The 17,076-nt window shown below is 45.0% G+C and overlaps 2 protein-coding genes across 3 annotated transcripts; one reads left to right on the forward strand and one right to left on the reverse strand.

The window, feature by feature from the left end:
* Positions 1-650: 650 nt before the first annotated feature.
* LOC105932632 lies at positions 651-10,631 on the forward strand. Of its 2 annotated transcripts, none has more exons than XM_036127313.1 (5): positions 651-2,304; positions 3,125-4,282; positions 5,202-6,140; positions 7,513-7,629; positions 9,342-10,631. In XM_036127313.1, exons 2-5 carry the CDS (start codon positions 3,230-3,232, stop codon positions 9,900-9,902), a joined length of 2,670 nt encoding a protein of 889 aa, XP_035983206.1. In that variant the 5' UTR covers positions 651-2,304; positions 3,125-3,229; the 3' UTR covers positions 9,903-10,631. The 2 variants fall into 2 exon arrangements, with proteins under 2 accessions (XP_035983206.1, XP_012727327.2); XM_012871873.3 differs by having other exon boundaries at positions 651-1,139.
* A 948-nt stretch (positions 10,632-11,579) lies between these two features.
* cryba1l1 (crystallin, beta A1, like 1) lies at positions 11,580-13,792 on the reverse strand. Its single transcript, XM_012871857.3, has 6 exons — positions 13,682-13,792; positions 13,380-13,462; positions 13,150-13,268; positions 12,562-12,703; positions 12,322-12,464; positions 11,580-12,235 (listed from the first exon to the last, which is right to left on the reverse strand). Exons 2-6 carry the CDS (start codon positions 13,452-13,454, stop codon positions 12,088-12,090), a joined length of 627 nt encoding a protein of 208 aa, XP_012727311.3. The 5' UTR covers positions 13,455-13,462; positions 13,682-13,792; the 3' UTR covers positions 11,580-12,087.
* Positions 13,793-17,076: the final 3,284 nt, after the last annotated feature.

Genomic DNA, 17,076 nt, shown 5'->3' on the forward strand with positions numbered 1-17,076 from the left:
CTACCACTAACTATACTAGTAATGATGACACTATTATTATTATTATTATTATTATTATTATTATTATTATTATTATTATTATTATTATTATTATTATTATTATTATCCTTCAGCTAATCTCCCTGGTATAACAAAAAGTAGAGCATTTAAACTTCTGACTCTAAGATACTGCCTTTACAACATCATAGTTTTATTATTTATTCTATCTAATCTTTCCCCTTTACATAAAACTAGACCAATATAGAAATCAAGAGAAATCTAAAAATCAAATCAAGATTTGATAAAAAAAAAATTTACGAGACGCAAACAAACCCGGAAGTACAGAAACCTTTTAAAAAAAAAAAAAACTTTATTTAACCAATGTACATTACATCAGGTATCAGTAGAGAACTGCACTAACAGCATTTATAGAAAGTGTATAAAACATTTCTTAATATAGAAGAAAACCAAATATAAAAGGAAGGGAACAATAATAATAATAATAATAATAATAATAATAATAATAATAATAATAATAATAATAATAATTATTAAATAATAATAATAAAGGGGCAACATTATATTATACATAGATTCAAGAACAGGACAATAAACCAGCAGATTAAATTTACTTACAAAAAGAAAGAAAATTACCAGCAATTTATTTTGTTCTTACAAATTCTAACATTTGTGTCTAATTTTTCCAATGGTTTGTTTACATTTGAGGAAACAGCATTTGTGTAAATAAAATTATACTAATAAAATAAAAATATTAACACCAACTTCATTCCTTCCTATTTTTGTAAATATACAGAATAACACTTCTCTTAGAATAAGGTCAGGTAACTGAATTCTTTTAGACTGGATCTTTTGCTGTTTTTGGTTACCGGACCATCATTTGAGTCGGGCTTCGGTGATTGTAGACGCCGCTAGCGCCACCTTGTGGCGTAGCGGCGAACAGCACCATACACAAATCTGCTTTGCTGGTGCTGGTGACCACCAAACTGACCTGTTGCTGACCTCTCTTAGTCAGAGGGAGAAAAATAAAGAATAAAGAGAGACACAAAGCAAAATGCCTTATTTTGTTTGGCTCTAAAAAAATGGCTTTACATTTTTGGACGAATGAATTAATCTTCAGGGCCCTTTAAGACCGACATACGGTGAGTACATGCGGTGTCGGACATCTTCGCGTGTTTCGCCTGATTTAGCTAGCAGAAAGATTTTGTTTTTATCAATACAACTCGGTAGAGTAATTGGACTGTATGTTGTGATGCATGTGGCGTTCCAACAAATAGCTGGTCTGTCATGCCTGATTTAATTTCGCTTGTGGACAGTGTGGTCTTAGCCTGCAGGATGTTGTGACGATAAACTCAGGTGTGCTGCGGTCCCAGCGACTTATCTGTCCGTGGTGATGAATTTAATTTGAATTAATACGCAATCTAATTAACTTTTTTAGTTGAAGAGGAAAACAAGTTACAAAGTCGTTTTAACTTGCAAATGTTAGTCAGAGGAAGCTTAAAGATTGCATAGACCTCATAAAGTTATTAACATGTTGGAGTAAACGTTTAGAAGAGCTTTTTATATGCAACCATAAACACATGCACATCAGTTATATGCTTGCAATTAAAAATGAAAGGTTTCAAAAATTTTAAGGGCTTGAGTTTTTTAATATAAAGCAATGCAGTCTTTGGAAGCAAGACATGGATTTTGTCTTTAATTAATGGAATTTTATTGATTTTTTAACAATTAAAAAATTATGTGATGCATTTTTTTTCACGTCATGTTAAGGTGGATTTTTATGAACGTGACAAAAATCACTTAACTGAGTCTTGCCATGAAGGTTGCAGCAAAGTCTTCTAGTCTGATTCACTCTTGACTCTGCAGGGGATGGAGAAAGGTGCTCGGATTGTTAACCCAAAGATACCAGAAACCTGGCTTTGAAGCCTTTCTACTCGCTGAGCTGCACAGGCAACAACTATGCAGCCACATATTAGTATAAATCATTTTTTCGGGGGTATTTTTTACGAGGTTGCTGATAATTACTTGGAGATAGGACAGGTGCATACAGTGCTGTGCAAAGCTCTTGATTCATCCATATTTTCTACAGATTTAGCATCTAAGGAAACGTAAATCCTGGTAATCTGTTGTAAAGTGGGTGGTCTTTATCAGGAGTTCTTCAGGCTTTCTACGACGTCTTTGGACGTTTTTCTCTGGACTCGGGCTGCTTGTTGCTCATTGTGACTGCAGCAGCTGAGAAAGTCTTTGTTCATCTAATCCACTGTGACCAGTGAATCATTCAGGCATAATAAAGTCACCTATACACAGGTCCCCAGCTTCACAGTCCCAACGCATCCATCCATCCATCCATCCATCCATCCATCCATCCATCCATCCATCCATCCATCCATCCATCCATCCATCCATCCATCCATCCATCCATCCATCCAACCAACCAACCAACCAACCATCAATGTTTGTATCATCCTTCCATCTATCTGTTGTCTATTACTGTATTTATCATCCTTCCGTCATGCTTATCATCCATCCATCCATCCATCCATCCATCCATCCATCCATCCATCCATCCATCCATCCATCCATCCATCCATCCATCCAACCAACCAACCAACCAACCAACCATCAATGTTTGTATCATCCTTCCATCTACCTGTCATCTATTACTTTATCATCCTTCCGTCATGCTTGTCATCCATCCATCCATCCATCCATCCATCCATCCATCCATCCATCCATCCATCCATCCATCCATCCATCCATCCATCCATCCATCCAACAATGTTTGTATCATCCTTCCATCTACCTGTCATCTATTACTGTATTTATCATCCTTCCGTCATGCTTATCATCCATCCATCCATCCATCCATCCATCCATCCATCCATCCATCCATCCATCCATCCATCCATCCATTCACCCAACCAACCAACCAACCAACCAACCAATCAACCAACCAACCAACCAACCAACCAACCATCAATGTTTGTATCATCCCTCCATCATGCTTATTATCATCCCTCCCTACATCTTATAATGCACCATTATAGGAAAGTCTCTCTCTTGTAAAAACTGTTGCGCTGTGTTCTATCAGTTCTAAACGTTTTGACATCAAGCCTTTCGTCATCAGGTGTCTCAGTCTGTCGGCCGTCAGCCCTCTCATCTCTCCGGCTCTGTCGTCCTCACCGTCTCCTGGAGTTTCAGGCCCGGGGGCCCCAGGCTTCGCCCTGGAGAGATGGCCGGGGGAGGGGAGAACGAGAGGCAGGAGGCGGTCCATGCCGCCGCCCAGCTCGGCGTCAGCGGGTCGGTGGAGGTGACAAAAAGCGGAGGACGGCACGGCGGAGAGGTGGAGCAGTACACAGAGGTGGGAGTCCAAACCGAGCCCCTGAGGATGCCCGGCCACGAAAAGAGACGTGTCACGTGGAGGAGAGAAGTCAGGGACGGGCTCACTTATCTGTGGAAGGAGACAACGTCAGACATCGTGAGAGACGTGTGGACTCAAACCGAGGAGCAGCTCGTGAACTCCGACCCTCCTGCCCCGCCGGTGCTGCCCTACGAGACCATCGATATCAGCACCCTGCAGAGTTTGATGCAGACAGATTCTCATCAGCTCGTCCCCCTCACTCTCATCTACCCACCCGATGAAAACCAAGCGCTCCAGTGTTCCTCTTCTTCTTCTTCGCACCTGCTGCAGGAATCCACAACCGCCGTTGTGGCGCCACAATACCTGCCCGCGCCCACTCCCACCCAGACGGCGTCACGCGAGGCCGACTCTCAGAGCTGCTGGGCCGATCCGAACGAGTGGGAAGGCGAAAGGCTGGAGCAGTTCCAGGGAAACATCACGGGATACATCGACCACTTCCTCAACCCCGAGAAGAGGGAGAACGGCCGCGGGGGCAGGGCGGCGAGGAAGCCGAGGGGTGCCAGGGCGGCCGGCGGCGGGCAGCGGAGGACCAGGAGGCCCAGAGGGAGGAGGGGAGCGAGGGGGCGGGGCGGATTCACTCAGACGGTGGACGCGCAGGAGATTGTGGCGAGCAAGCTGCAGAGGGAGTTCCTGCACAGGTGGAGGGTGAGCACGCCCAGAACAGGTCAGGGCGGGGGCGCAGTGGGCAGGAAGCTGTACCTGAAGACCAGGGAGGAGCTGGAGCCAGCCGGGAAAGTTACGAGGAGAAAAGCGCGGGGAAAAGTGCTTGAGGAGGGCCAGGGTCAGGACATGAACCGGGGCAGTGATGGAGCGGCAGCAGACGGCCAGCGAGGGCAAAGAAACGCCTGGCGGCAGTTCAGCAAGGTGAGTGAATGTCGTCCCTGATGCAGGCCGACCGCTGGGAAGGAGTTCATGTTTGATGAAGATACGCTCCAGTTTTCTAGAGCTGCCTCAGATTCTTAATTGGATTAAGAACTGGACTTTGACTAGGCCGTTCTAACAGATCTGTATTTCTGCTTTCCGCTCGCAGGCCGTTTGCACCTTCTGACAGGTTTCCTCCACGACCGCCTCGTCTTCATCCAACCCTCCCATGATGCATCCACCACCTTTCACCTGTGTTGCTTTTCACAGCGTTTTAACTTGCAGGTCAGAAACGTCGGCTGATCGGAGCAAACTGCAGCTGGGATTTCTTACACTTTTCTTCTTGCCCCTCTTTTATAAAGGCTAGATATGTGGAAACCTAGAAGCTGGACTCCTGTGCTAAGATTCTGCAGGATGAGTTGTGGCTCTCTGCAGCTTCCTCCAGAGTTGTGGTGGACCTCCCGGCTGCGCTACTTCGTCCCTCTTTCTCATAAAGTCCCACATTAAAGGCCTCGAAGGCTGCGGTTGTAATGCAACAAACGTGAAGCCGTTCTATAGGTAGAAATGCTTTGTTATGCATAAGATATACCAAAGCATTTTGGTCATGCTTGGGCTGTTCTTTGTGAAACTTACACTTTTACAGCTTGGTTTGTTTTATTTATTGAATCCTGAAAGGCTGATAGACGCTTCATTTTGTGACTAATGTTTATTTTTACATTCAGGGTTTAGATTTTTTTTTCACAAGCAAGATAGCCGCCTAGAAAAAGGAAAACATTTTCTTACCAACAAAATGTTCAAAATAATGAAATTAACGTTTTTTTTCTCTGCAGGCCTTTCTCTGGTTGAACTGAAAGGTCGTAACTTCCTGCAACCGATGTGCATTTTGGTATTTCGTTGACGCGTTTCTCTCTTTTGCTTCCAGGCCAATGTTTCCGTTGGTACGGATGAGAAGTGCAGAGACCAGCCGGCTCCAGGTTGCTCCTCCCTGCCATCCAACGACCTCCACTGTGGGCCAGGCTTACCTCCTCCCAGTCCCCGCCTTGGACCGATGCATTCCCCCATCGCACCATACGTTCCCCCGGCACCCACCCCTCGCCCCCCGGGCCCCCCTCCGCCCCAGGAGCACCAGTTTGAACAAATGGATAATTTTCTGGAGGAAGTCATGATGGGTCTGGACGTTTTTCCAAGCAACACAGCCGCTACTCCCCGGTGCGCTCTTCCAACAGGCAGCGGCACATTCAGCTCCTCCGACAACGCTGCCGTCCAAAGCGACCAAGAGGCCCGGATTAGCAGCTCGGCGGTGCCGGCGCTGCAGCAGGAATGCGAGGGCGATCTGAACGACATCCTGGAAAACTTCCTCCTGTCGTTCGAGCGGCACTTTGAAAGCAGTGTCCGCAGGATAGAGAGCGAGACCCCCGATGAGGGCGGGCACGAGGAGACGGGCCCGTGGAAACACAGGACAGCCCAGGTTCACGAGCAGATCCTCCAAACACCTCATCTGCAGCCGGAGGTCAGTGGCAACGAGGCGCCCGGAGTACGGAGGGAAGATGTCGAACCGTCCGAAAACCGACTGTCGCCCAAGGAAGCGTTGCCGGCGGAAAACTCTGAGGACACCCGGGAGAAAACCGCCGCGCCGACAAGGAGGCCGAAGAACAGACGGAGAAGAAAGGATCGGCTCTCGTTAGAGAAGAGGACGGTGAAGGAGACGGGGTCATTGCAGCATCCGAAGGCCACGTCTGCCCAGGATCTCAAAGAGCAGCAGCTGCAGCTGATCCCGGTGGTGAAACTGGACCGGAGGCACTGCCTGCTGCCAGTCCCAGCGACGCTGCAGGGGCTAAACGACCGGAGCCCCGAGGAAGAGGTGACGGCCTGCTCTGCAGTCCGCTTACACCCCCTACATTTTCAGCTTTGCTCCTCACAAATGAAGCAAAAATGGCAGTAGAATGTAGGCGTGTTGTATTACACAGGGATATATTTCTGTTATTTTTGCTAACTGGGAGGATTATGGCTTAAGACAAGGCAAGGGAAATTTATTTATATAGCACATTTCAGTACAGAGACAATGCAAAGTGCTTTACATGATTAAAATATAGGAAAAAAACTGAATAAAAGCATGTAGGAATAAAATGTAGAAACAAAATAGAACATGGAAAAATATAAACTAAAAGCAAATAATAAAAACAGTTGGACTACAAAGCGGAACTAGTGATGTTTCAGTGAAACAGTTTAACTAGAACAGTCGAAGGCAATTTCAAACAAATGTGTTTTTAATCTTGATTTAAAAGAACTCAGGCTTTCCGCACTTTTACAGTTTTCTGGAAGTTTGTTCCAGATAAGTGGAGCATAGGAACTAAATGCTGCTTCTCCATGTTTGGTTCTGATTCTAGGTATGCAGAGTAGGCTGGAGCCAGAAGACCTTAGTGGTCTGGAGGGTTGATACACTGATAACAAGTCTGTGATGTATTTTGGTGATAAGCCATTCAGTGATTAATAGACTAATAGAAGTATTTTAAAGTCTATTCTCTGAGATACAGGGAGCCAGTGTAAGGACTTTAGAACTGGGGTGATGTTCTCTACTTTCTTAGTCTTAGTGAGGACGCCGGGCAGCAGCGTTCTGGATCAGCTGCAGCTGTCTGATCCACTTTTTAGGAAGTCCTGTGAAAACACCGTTGCAGTAATCAATTCTACTAAATATAAATGCATGGATTAGTTTTAAGGCTAAATAAAACTCTAAGTTCAGCATCTCCCAGAAAGGTGAATATTACACGAGAGTGAGATTCCTGATCAACACAAAGTGTGAAAGATGTTCTAACAGGTTTTGGCAGCTGGTAAGCGGAGACATTTAAGCGTTAAATCAAACATGTTAATCGAGATTAAAAACACATTTGTTTGAAATTGCCTTTGAATGTTCTAGTTAAACTGTTTAACTGTTTTTAATGTTCTTTTTTGTTTCTACATTATATCCCTACTTGCTTTTATTCCTATATTTTAATCATGTAAAGCACTTTGCATTGTCTCTGTACTGAATTGTGCTATATAAATAAATTTGCCTTGCCATGTCCCCGTGTAAGCCTTTTAAAGGCGTTTGAAGTTTAAAAATGATTATTCTTTATATAAATGCCTTCTATGATCTCAACTCTTTAGAAAACATAGCAGGTTTTCTACATGGATGGAACTAAAAGGTGACAACGACAGCACTCGCTCTTGATTTTAACGTGTAATTTTTCCTGCAGAGTTCCCCAGAAAAGCGGACCAGCTCAGCGAAGCGCTCCCGTCGTCGCTGTTTTGGAACGAACTCGGTCATAAAGTCCTACCCTATCAGGAGCAGATTAAAGGGACCGCAAAGCAAGGTGAGCGTGAACCTTTACAGTTAAGACAAATTACTTTTGGGACATCGTTTAAACTTTAGATGTAAAGAAGCACCAGCGAAAATACATTCGCAGTTGCAAGTTTACATGCAGACATTATGAGCGGTTGGTTATCTCTTATTAATCTGAGGCTTTAAGTGGTTTGACTGAACGAGTTTTGTTATTTTTCCTCATTGGAACGATCACACAGTGAATGTTTGTTTGCATAAGCTTGCATGTATTGTGAACTAATCCGCACAGGGCCAAATATGTGAATAACATTTGCCTAAAAGGTACGTCTGAAAAGGTTTGTTGTGTGATTTGAGTGACTAGATTTACTCCGGGCAAATGATTTTCCTCGAGGAGAAAAAAATGCAAGTAGGGGTCTCTGCAATACCAAAGAGGGAGTTTCTTAGGTGTGGGCGGAGTTTATGTAAGCCGTGATTGGCTAAGGGACTTCACTGGGAGGGGTTGGTGTCACATGATTGGTCGGATTGACAATGTTGGGTGGGCTTTGAAGAACTCATGATGAGTCGGATTAAATTATAATTGATGCATAAATTATAATAAAACTGTTTACATGCATAAATCAAGCGCAGCACTATGGCGAAAGCAGAGTAGGGCTCTTTTTGGGATTAAGACAATTGTCAGACAGGACACTATTAAAAAAAAGAAAGAAGAAGCCATGATGAGTCGGATTTTTTACTAGCGTGTTAGCTAACACGCTAGTAAAAAAATCCTGACTCATTATGGCTACATAAGGCACACTTTTTAAATATGATTGATTTATTATACTGATTTTATTAAGGTCCGCTGCTCATTCTGACTCTGCCGCCGCCACACAGCGTGCGGTTCATAAACAGTAGCCGAACTTAGCATGACGGCTAATTGCGAGTCAGAAGCAACTAGTGGGCTGTTGGTGCCTGTGACTAGTCTGTCCACAATCAGCCTCCTTGCAGCGTGTTAGCTGACACTAGTTAGTAGCTGTGCTGCAGTTCCTCGGGAGGGGGGATGTAAAACAATCCAACTCATCATGGGTTCTTCAAAGCCCACCCAACATTGTCAATCCGACCAATCATGTGTCACAAAACCTCTCCCATTAAAGTCCCATAGCCAATCACGGCTTACATAAACTCCGCCCACAAATCTTGATCGGACCCAATCATGTCTTAAGCAAGGTACTGCAGAGACCCCCTTCTCAAAAAAAGACAGAAAGGGTCAAAGAGTTAACAGAGAAGAAGCTGCAACACCTCGAATTTCTCCAAATTTCAACCATCCGAGCCAAACTTTCACCTCGGATGCGACGAAATTGGTTATGAAAAAAATTCCTGGAGCCTACAAGGTTCAAGCCTGTCATAAAAGAAAAGGTGCTGGAACGTCACTGTCACCGTCCGCGACCGAGACGGTGTTAAACCTCCTCGAAGGAGACGCCTGCACGAAAGTCCTAAAAGTCCTGAGGTGAAAGATCTCAGGCTGGACTATGTGACATTTGTGGACTGGGTCACTGGTACGGCACATTTCAGCCTGTATTTGTAACTTTTTTTTCAAAATGGTTGAAGTTTTCCAATATGTTTTTAATTGAACTGATTTCGTATAAATTGTTAAAAGGCCAATAGGAAAAATGGCTTTCATGGCACTGATGAGTGGAATCAAACTTGTGACCTGATCCGGTAGAGGGAAAAACTACTAAAATAATGTTTTTACTTGTTTTTCAGGAATCTTTGCCTTTTCTCGAGCAGAATGTTGTACGGCAGGCAGACCGGCAGAGAGGCTGCTGGCCCGACAGGCCGAGGAAAAACGGAAACCTCCTCAGTTCACCTGTCGCTGAGAGGACAGCAGCTCAGCAGCAGTCTTTGAGCTCCTGTTGTACGATGACGGGACAAACGGAGGAAAACCCCACGGCCCAGGAAGAAGACTTGACGGTCGAGTCAGAAGAAGAGGTGGGAGGACCAGCGGGGAGAGGATTAAAGCGAGGAGCAGAATCGATGAAGGGCGCCGACGATGAGGTGCTGGAAGACAAGAGAATGTTCCTCAGTCAAACATCTAGCGGGGAAACGTTCCCACCGCGCTCTCAGGCCGCAGACGTTCCTGCTGCAGCATCAGCTGCAGAGCAAGACGACGCGGTGATTGACGTAGAAACTGTTTCCCTGAGCAGTTCCACAGATTGTTTGCAAGAAGCAAAACCAGGGGAAGAATCGATCAGCGATGCTGACAAAACCTTTTCAGGAGAAGACACGGAGATCATCGACGTGGAAGGAGACGAAGATGACTGCTGAGGATCGTTCACAGAGAGAGGCTCTGGTCCACCTTCACGTCCCGACTAATTATGGAAAGATGTCGAGGATCGGGACACACAACCCCCCCAGTCCTGTGATCTTCAGCTGGACAGAGTGTATAGACATTGAGGAAGAGGAGGGGAGGAGACGAAGAAGTCAACGTTACTTCTGGTTCTTTTTCTGTGGAAGAGCATCCAGACTGAGGTGCTCTCCCGCTGACACGTGCCCCACCCCACTTCTTTGCTAATTTTGTGGCACGTTATAAAGGAATGTTTGGGGTAAGGTGGGCCTTATGAAGCATACATGCACTTACTAAGTTTACTTATCAGGAACACCGCCATTAATCCATTAGTTTCAGCAGCTGAACCATGCCCATTTACTGCAGACATTCAACACAAATGATTTTATAAGTTTTCACAGCTAATTTGTGACTGTTTGGCAGATATGTTGAGTGCGTTTTGTTTTAGCTGTAAACAAAAGAGTTTGGAGAGTTTTAAAAGCTGGAGAAAACAGGTATTTTAGTTCCTGGAGAAGTTAGCGTTGTTATATTAGTTGTACGTACAACTATGACGGTCTTAGTTGTAATTATTGCTGAAAATTTCAGCAGCCATTTGTTAAATGTTTCAGGAAAACCTTTGTGGACGTTATTTTATTGTTGTGTTCGGCAGCGTTCACTGTGCCACTTTTGTAGCATCTGATTTTGACAATAAAAATGTTGCTTTCACCGGACATGGATGGCTGTTGTGTTGTGACACGTCTTCACAGAGGAGCAAGCCACGCCCCTTGTAATTTAAACTCCGCCCACCTTTGCTACGGAGGCAGAGGAAGCAACAACCTGTATGGCCTTGAAAAGGTTTAAAATAATATTAAACCCACTGACTGTTGGGGGTGAAGGCATATCTTTTAACAGCTGTGGCTGCAGCTACCTTCTCGTAAGTTGTCCCTGAACACGTTTTCTGACGCCTTTATGAATTTGCGTTTAATTGGCGCCCACATATGTTGAGGAGGTGCTGCCTGCTTGCAGCTGAGGATACCCTCCCCATGTGGGGTGAGGCGCAAGTTATCTTGTAACATCTTTGTTTTGGATTTTCTGAGTGCTGTGATCACCCGGGTCAACTTTCGGGGGGATGGGGGGTGGGCATAACGAGAGGCTCGCCCAGGGCACCGACCATGCAAGGACCGCCACTGTAAGGGGGAGGGGGCTACATGCACAAAAACAGGTTTCACATTTTAGTTTGTAAAAAAAGAAATTTGTAAAAAAAAAATTAAAAATTATGCACTACTGTGTGTTGCTCTGTCACATCAGTTAATGCTAATATAAACCAATGAAGTTTGAGAATTTAAACTGAGAAAATGTGAATAGAGCCAAGAGATGTTAAACATTTGTTTTAAAGTTAGCTTTTGTGTTACTGGTACTTGTTTAATTTCTTTATTTTGATCATGGCAACAGTTTGCATTCAAATCTTAGTTTTTTTCTCTCTTGTCTTTTTGTTTTGTTTTCCACGTCTCTTCCACATTAAAGCCGGTCCGCCGTCACTAATTATGATTTGCTTAAACAATCCTCATGTCATCTGCAGATCATGCACCAGAAAGAGGAAGGAGGGAAGGAACCCATTCATATGTTTTGATGCTGCAGTGAAACCTACATACAAGACACAGTAACAAAGCAAGACCACGTGAAGTAAAATGACTTTATTAGTAATCACCCTGTGGATCGGCCTCCTGCACACAAACGGCACATCTGAGCTGCACCTCTGCTTCATTCAGCGGAGGGGATTTGTTTCCCTCTCCCCTCCCCTGGATGTCCAGGTGTTACACCCGTCTGATCGATTTCCTCTCCTGCACCGCTGAGCTCGGGTTTAGAGTACAGCTCAGGTGTGCGCCTGACGCGCGTAGGAGCCTCTAAACCAAATAAAAAGACACTCTGAGCGTCGTTTAATGTCAGCCTGTGTGTGAAGTGTGTCATTCCCTGTGCTTTAACAGTGCGATATTGTCTCTTATCACACTCTGGCAAGCAGCTCCGGATCGTTGCGGTGTCAGGTGGCGGAGGAGGGGGGGGCGGCTCAAGTCAAGAGGAAGAAGAGAAGTGAGGGGAGGAAGGACGAGAGAGAAGGGGAGGGGAGGTTAGAGGTTTGGGGGGGGGGGGAGCTGATTCTGGCCTCAGAGTCTCAGCCCGGTTCTCCTCTCAGTGCTGGATGCGTCTGATCGACTGGATCTGAGGGGTCTGGCAGTGGGAGCCCCAGCTCTTCCAGTGCTTGTAGTCGCCGCTGTGTTTCTCACACTCCATGATGTACTGCTGACCCCTGTAGCCGGGGTACTGGTAGCACACGAAGCTGAAAGAGGGGGCACACGCAGCATGACGATAAAGGGATGAAACAGAGTCCGGCGTCACGCAAGGGGAGACGGGGGTGCAACTTACGCGCCGCACTGCACGTGCATGGAGCCGACCTCCGGCAACATCCAGCCCATGGCCTTCAGGGAGGGGTAGTCGTCGCAGACCTCCACGCTGCGGCCCATGAAGTTCTCCTGCTCGAAAATGATCATGCGGCTGTTCTGGTGGGACTGGACAAGAGCACAGGGATCAGGGTTTACTAACGCCTTACGCTGGAAGCAGCCGGGGGGTCTGTGCGAGAGCGGGGACCAGGGAGGGTGTACTCACGGCGCAGTAGATGGGGCACAAGGACATGAAACGCTCCACGTGGTAGGAGAGGGAGCCGCTGTAAGCGTCCCAGTGGGGGTACTCTCCCCTCTCCAGGATGAACTGCTGGCCCTGGAAATCGTGGTGCTCGAAACCCATCCAGCTTCACACAAAGACACAAAGACCAGTTAACAGATGTGCTCCTTGCATAAAACCAGGGATGCATGGCGGTAGAAAAAAGGTGGAACTAATCTCCATTGCAATCAACCCAGATTTTCCATTATCAGTCCCCACCCCTATGCTTGAGCTTAATGATCTCGCTGATTAGCTGTGGCCACAAACAACGGTGAAAGTTCATCCAGATGTGTGATAGACGAGCAGAGTTTGAGTGCATAGCTCCTGAAATATAATCATCCACCAAATACTGCATCCAAGCGGTCCATCACCACTGTGATTTTTGCAAACATTGAACTTGCAGTGATGGTTGCCATTCTGTACATGATGCAGCTTTTACATACCGGCATTGTTTTTTTTTTTTTTTTTTTGGCTAAAGTCAACAAGTGCAGCTTGTCACTACCAGCGCAACAGTCTAAGCTCCGAGAGACTTACGCTCCGCTCTCCACCCTGATGGAGCGGATGTTGTCCAGTCCGCACTCTTGGATGTTGCAGCACTCGGAGGTGAACTCCACGCACTTTCCTTGGAAGTGCTCCTGCTCGAACACGGTCACCTGAGGAGATATGGGGCAAGTTTCTCGTATCATCTCCTTCCCACTGACAAGAAATCACGCGTCTCACCAGAAAGGAGTAACCTCAAACCTATCTCATGAGCGAGCCATTACCTTGAAGAAAGGAGCCATGGAACTTCCTGAGTTGACCATAGGGTTCATCATTGGGGACCTGGTAGTTCTGGACATCTTGACTCCTGATTGAGGACAGGGAAATAATGCAGAACAGTGTTAGCAGGCATGAGCATCTTTTAGATGATCCCTTCTTACGGTGGTGCTCAGAATCGAAAATAACATCTATTGGTTGCTAAAAAGTGTAATTTGTAGGAGGTCTGTATGATTGCAGTAAAAAAAAAAAAGTGCTTCTGGGTTTGAGAGTGCGCGTCTGAGCCGAGTTAGAGCAGAGATATCCTTACCTATAGACCTGCACTTTATTGGATGAGCTCGGGAGTGGTACGCGCCTACCGCCTGCCTCTAGTAGAGCTTTGAGAGAACCTGGCGCTTCAGTTTTATACCGACAGGTCGGTGGGAGGAGCGCTCACCCCGGTGCGCAGCCGCGCCTCTCTCTCCTGGGTTCACTTGGCACCGCAGCGGCGGCGAGGCGCGCACCCCGGCGCGGCCGCTGCGCGCTGTTGTCCATCCGCATCGACCAGCTCAGCAGATCCTATAGTTCTCCCGGCGCTGGAGAACAAAAGGCGCTCCGGCATGTTCGGACCCCGGTCAGCAGTCCAGCGCCTGAGCCAGCACAAAGGGCCGGCATCGGGGCGGAGAATGTAGGGGGATTAAGGCGCCACACAGACAGAGACCTGTGAGGGCTCTGGGTTGATATAGAAATGACGCAGAGAAGGTAAAAGTCCCATTTGCTTCTTCACGCGCACGGATCTTACGGTCTGCAGGTGCTGCTGTGCGCGCGCATCAGTGGACAATGGCACGGGCGCGCACAGTCGCGTGTTTTAGCAGGATGCTTCAGTGGTTCCCAAAGTTGGGGTCTGGACCCCACGGCTGGACGTAAAGTATCAATTACAGTAATCTCAAGTAAATAAAATGAACCATAAAGATGTTAATAGTTTTAACAGAAGTGTTGAAAAAAATAAACAACACATCGTTTTTTACTAGTTTATTATTATTATTTTTATTTTTAAGTGTTCTATTTAAGTGCATATTTACTGCACCCATTCTTTTTATTCATTTTTTTTTTTGTTGAAAATTGGTCATGTGAAGCACCTTCACCAAATATCTATAACGGACAGAATCGAATAGACACATTATTGTCTTTCAACAACAAACACCAGCAGCACACCTTCTTTTTTAATTCTATTTACTTTTGTACGGTCTAGTGAAATGTGTCCTCTGCAATGAACCCGTCTTTTAGGGAGAAGAAGACTGGCACTTTACTCCCAACTCCCAGGTTTAGTTTGTGAGGCAGACAACCTGTTGACTGTTTAGACTAGGCTTAAAACTTTCCTTTTTGATAAAGCTTATAGCTGGAGTGGCTCATGTTACCCTGATCTCTCTGCTTGAGGACATAATAACTACTTTCCCTCATTCTACTCTCTCCTACTTCTAATCTGAATTACCAGACCAGCTGTTACTTCTATATTGCACCCATCCTGGTGTTTCTGTGTCGTTTTGATGCCTTCCTGGATTCCTTTTCCGATAGATCACACACTTGATCATGTCTTTCTGTGTCTAAGCCCGTCTCTTTCCCAAACAGCAACTGTAGGTGCTACTGCTGCAACCATATCCTCTGTTTTTAATGGCACAGATTCTAGCACTGTTGCCTTGCAGCAAGAAGGTCCTGGGTTCAAGTCCCGCCCTTTCACTTGGTCTTTCTGCATGGAGTTTGCGTGTTCTCCCTGTGTGTGGGTTCTGTTAGGTTAATTGGCCTCTCTAAATTCTTCTTAGGTGTGTGCGAGAATGTTTGTTTGCTCACCAGAACTTACATCCTGAGCAAGGAGGGCATTAATCAGACAGGCAGCACACAGACCAAAGGTAAGCCTGAAGGAGCTGCAGAGCTCCACATCTGAGCCTGGAGGATCTGTTCCTGGATCTGTGTTAAGTTCCATGCAGCTGGGCTTTATGAAAAGTGCAAAGAAAAAATTTAACGTTTTGGCTACCAAGGAATGTGTTATGTCTGGTACAAACCCAACACAACCCATCACTCCAAGATCCCCATCCCCACTCTGGTGGCAGCATCATGCTGTGGGGAGGTTTTACAGCAACAGGGGCTGGGAAACTGGTCCAATTCAAGAGAAAGATGGATGATGCTAAATAGAGAGATATTCTGGAGCAGAATTTGTCAGTCTGTCTGTGATTTGAGACTGGACCAGAGGTTCACCTTCCAGCAGGACAAAGATCCGAAAGGGATGAAAATGTATGCACTCTGACGTTTTCAGTTATGTTGTCCTATTTGTTCTTTGCTTCACAGTAAAAAAATATGTTTTTTAAAGTTGTAGGCATGTTCTGTTAATGAAACTGTGCAAACTCTCAAAATAATCGATTTTAATGGCAGTTTGTGAGTAAACAAAACACGCAAAAATGCCAAGAGGAGTGAATACTTTTGCAACACACATAGATATACATAGTGAAGTGCCTTGATACTACATTTGTTGTGAATTGGCACAGTGAAAAACAACTAAATTTAGTTGAAAACTGAACTGAATTAATTTAGGTTTTGATGACTAGCTATCAGACTGTAAAAAGAATGCTTCATAAATATGTGAAAAATATAAATGCTTAGATATGTGTATACAAATGTGATTATTTACCTGATTTGAAAGACAAAACAAAAAAATATTTCAGACATAAATAAATGTATGAAAATAAAAAAAATATTTAAAATAAACTCCCCAAAATATTTAGGCTATTTTGTTGCTAAAACATGTTTAACAGACTTCCTAACAGTGTTGGTAAACTTGAACCCTTAGAGAATATGACCTACATGTATATTGAAGTTTGTGCAGCCTTTCATAACCAGATGATTGAGCCCCATCCTTCTCTTCCATGGCTCCTGGAGCTCCCCCTCCCTCTCCCTCTCCCTCTCCTCCTGGCTCTGCCTCTTCCTCTCCCTTTCAATGGGAAACTTTGAGGATAATCTACAAGGGTGAATGTTGCTTTGTATTCACAAGTAACTTTGTGACTTCCCAATCTGCTTGTTCAATGTGGTCTGCTATCAGATTCCAAAACATGGAAAGAGACCATTTGATTTTGCCACAATGCAGTAAAACCTGAAAGTCACAGGTCTAGTGCCCCCCAGTGGCTTAAAGTTACATGTTGCTGCCTTAACATCAACAACTTCTGTCATCTTGGACTGTGCATATGCCTGTAAAAAGTAAATTTATTTTCTATTCCCAGATATATAACATGCATATGCTGTGCAATGGTCAATTTTGTACTGTAGTTTAATTTGTGAAGAGAATCTCAAGACCCAACTTTTGCTGATTTTTTACCATAATTGGGGCCCCTACCCAAACTTTGGTAGCCACTGCTCTAGGAGAGAAAAATGAAAAATAACACAGCTGAAGTCCTCTGTTTAGTTTTTTAAATCCATTGTTAGCACTGCAGCACAGCTGGCTGTTGCCAGAAGCTAGAAAATGACCAATTTAAAACCCTTAAAAAGTTGTGTGATCAATGTGTGATCTTTTTATTGGTTGTGACATTCAAACCCTATTAAACATAATTATTACCATTGTCATTATGTTGCTGCCAGTGTTATTAGCATTGGCAACTCTGTGAAATGGTAAGAAGCATCACTTTGCTACTAAAAATCTGCTCTTATTTGTTTTCATGGTAAATCAATAGTTCTGAATTT

This window comes from Fundulus heteroclitus, chromosome 23, assembly GCF_011125445.2.
Source record: "Fundulus heteroclitus isolate FHET01 chromosome 23, MU-UCD_Fhet_4.1, whole genome shotgun sequence".
In the NCBI taxonomy this organism is placed as follows: Eukaryota; Metazoa; Chordata; class Actinopteri; order Cyprinodontiformes; family Fundulidae; genus Fundulus; species Fundulus heteroclitus.

Coding starts and splice junctions, on each gene's coding strand:
- LOC105932632 (XM_036127313.1), top strand. CDS start 3,230: ATGGCCGGGGGAGGGGAGAACGAGAGGCAGGAGGCGGTCCATGCCGCC. Junction 6,141..7,512: donor ACCGGAGCCCCGAGGAAGAG/GTGACGGCCTGC, acceptor TTTTTCCTGCAG/AGTTCCCCAGAAAAGCGGAC. Junction 7,630..9,341: donor TAAAGGGACCGCAAAGCAAG/GTGAGCGTGAAC, acceptor CTTGTTTTTCAG/GAATCTTTGCCTTTTCTCGA.
- cryba1l1 (XM_012871857.3), bottom strand. CDS start 13,454: ATGTCCAGAACTACCAGGTCCCCAATGATGAACCCTATGGTCAACTCA. Junction 12,704..13,149: donor ATCAGGGTGGAGAGCGGAGC/GTAAGTCTCTCG, acceptor CTTTGTGTGAAG/CTGGATGGGTTTCGAGCACC. Junction 12,465..12,561: donor TGTGCCCCATCTACTGCGCC/GTGAGTACACCC, acceptor GCTCTTGTCCAG/TCCCACCAGAACAGCCGCAT.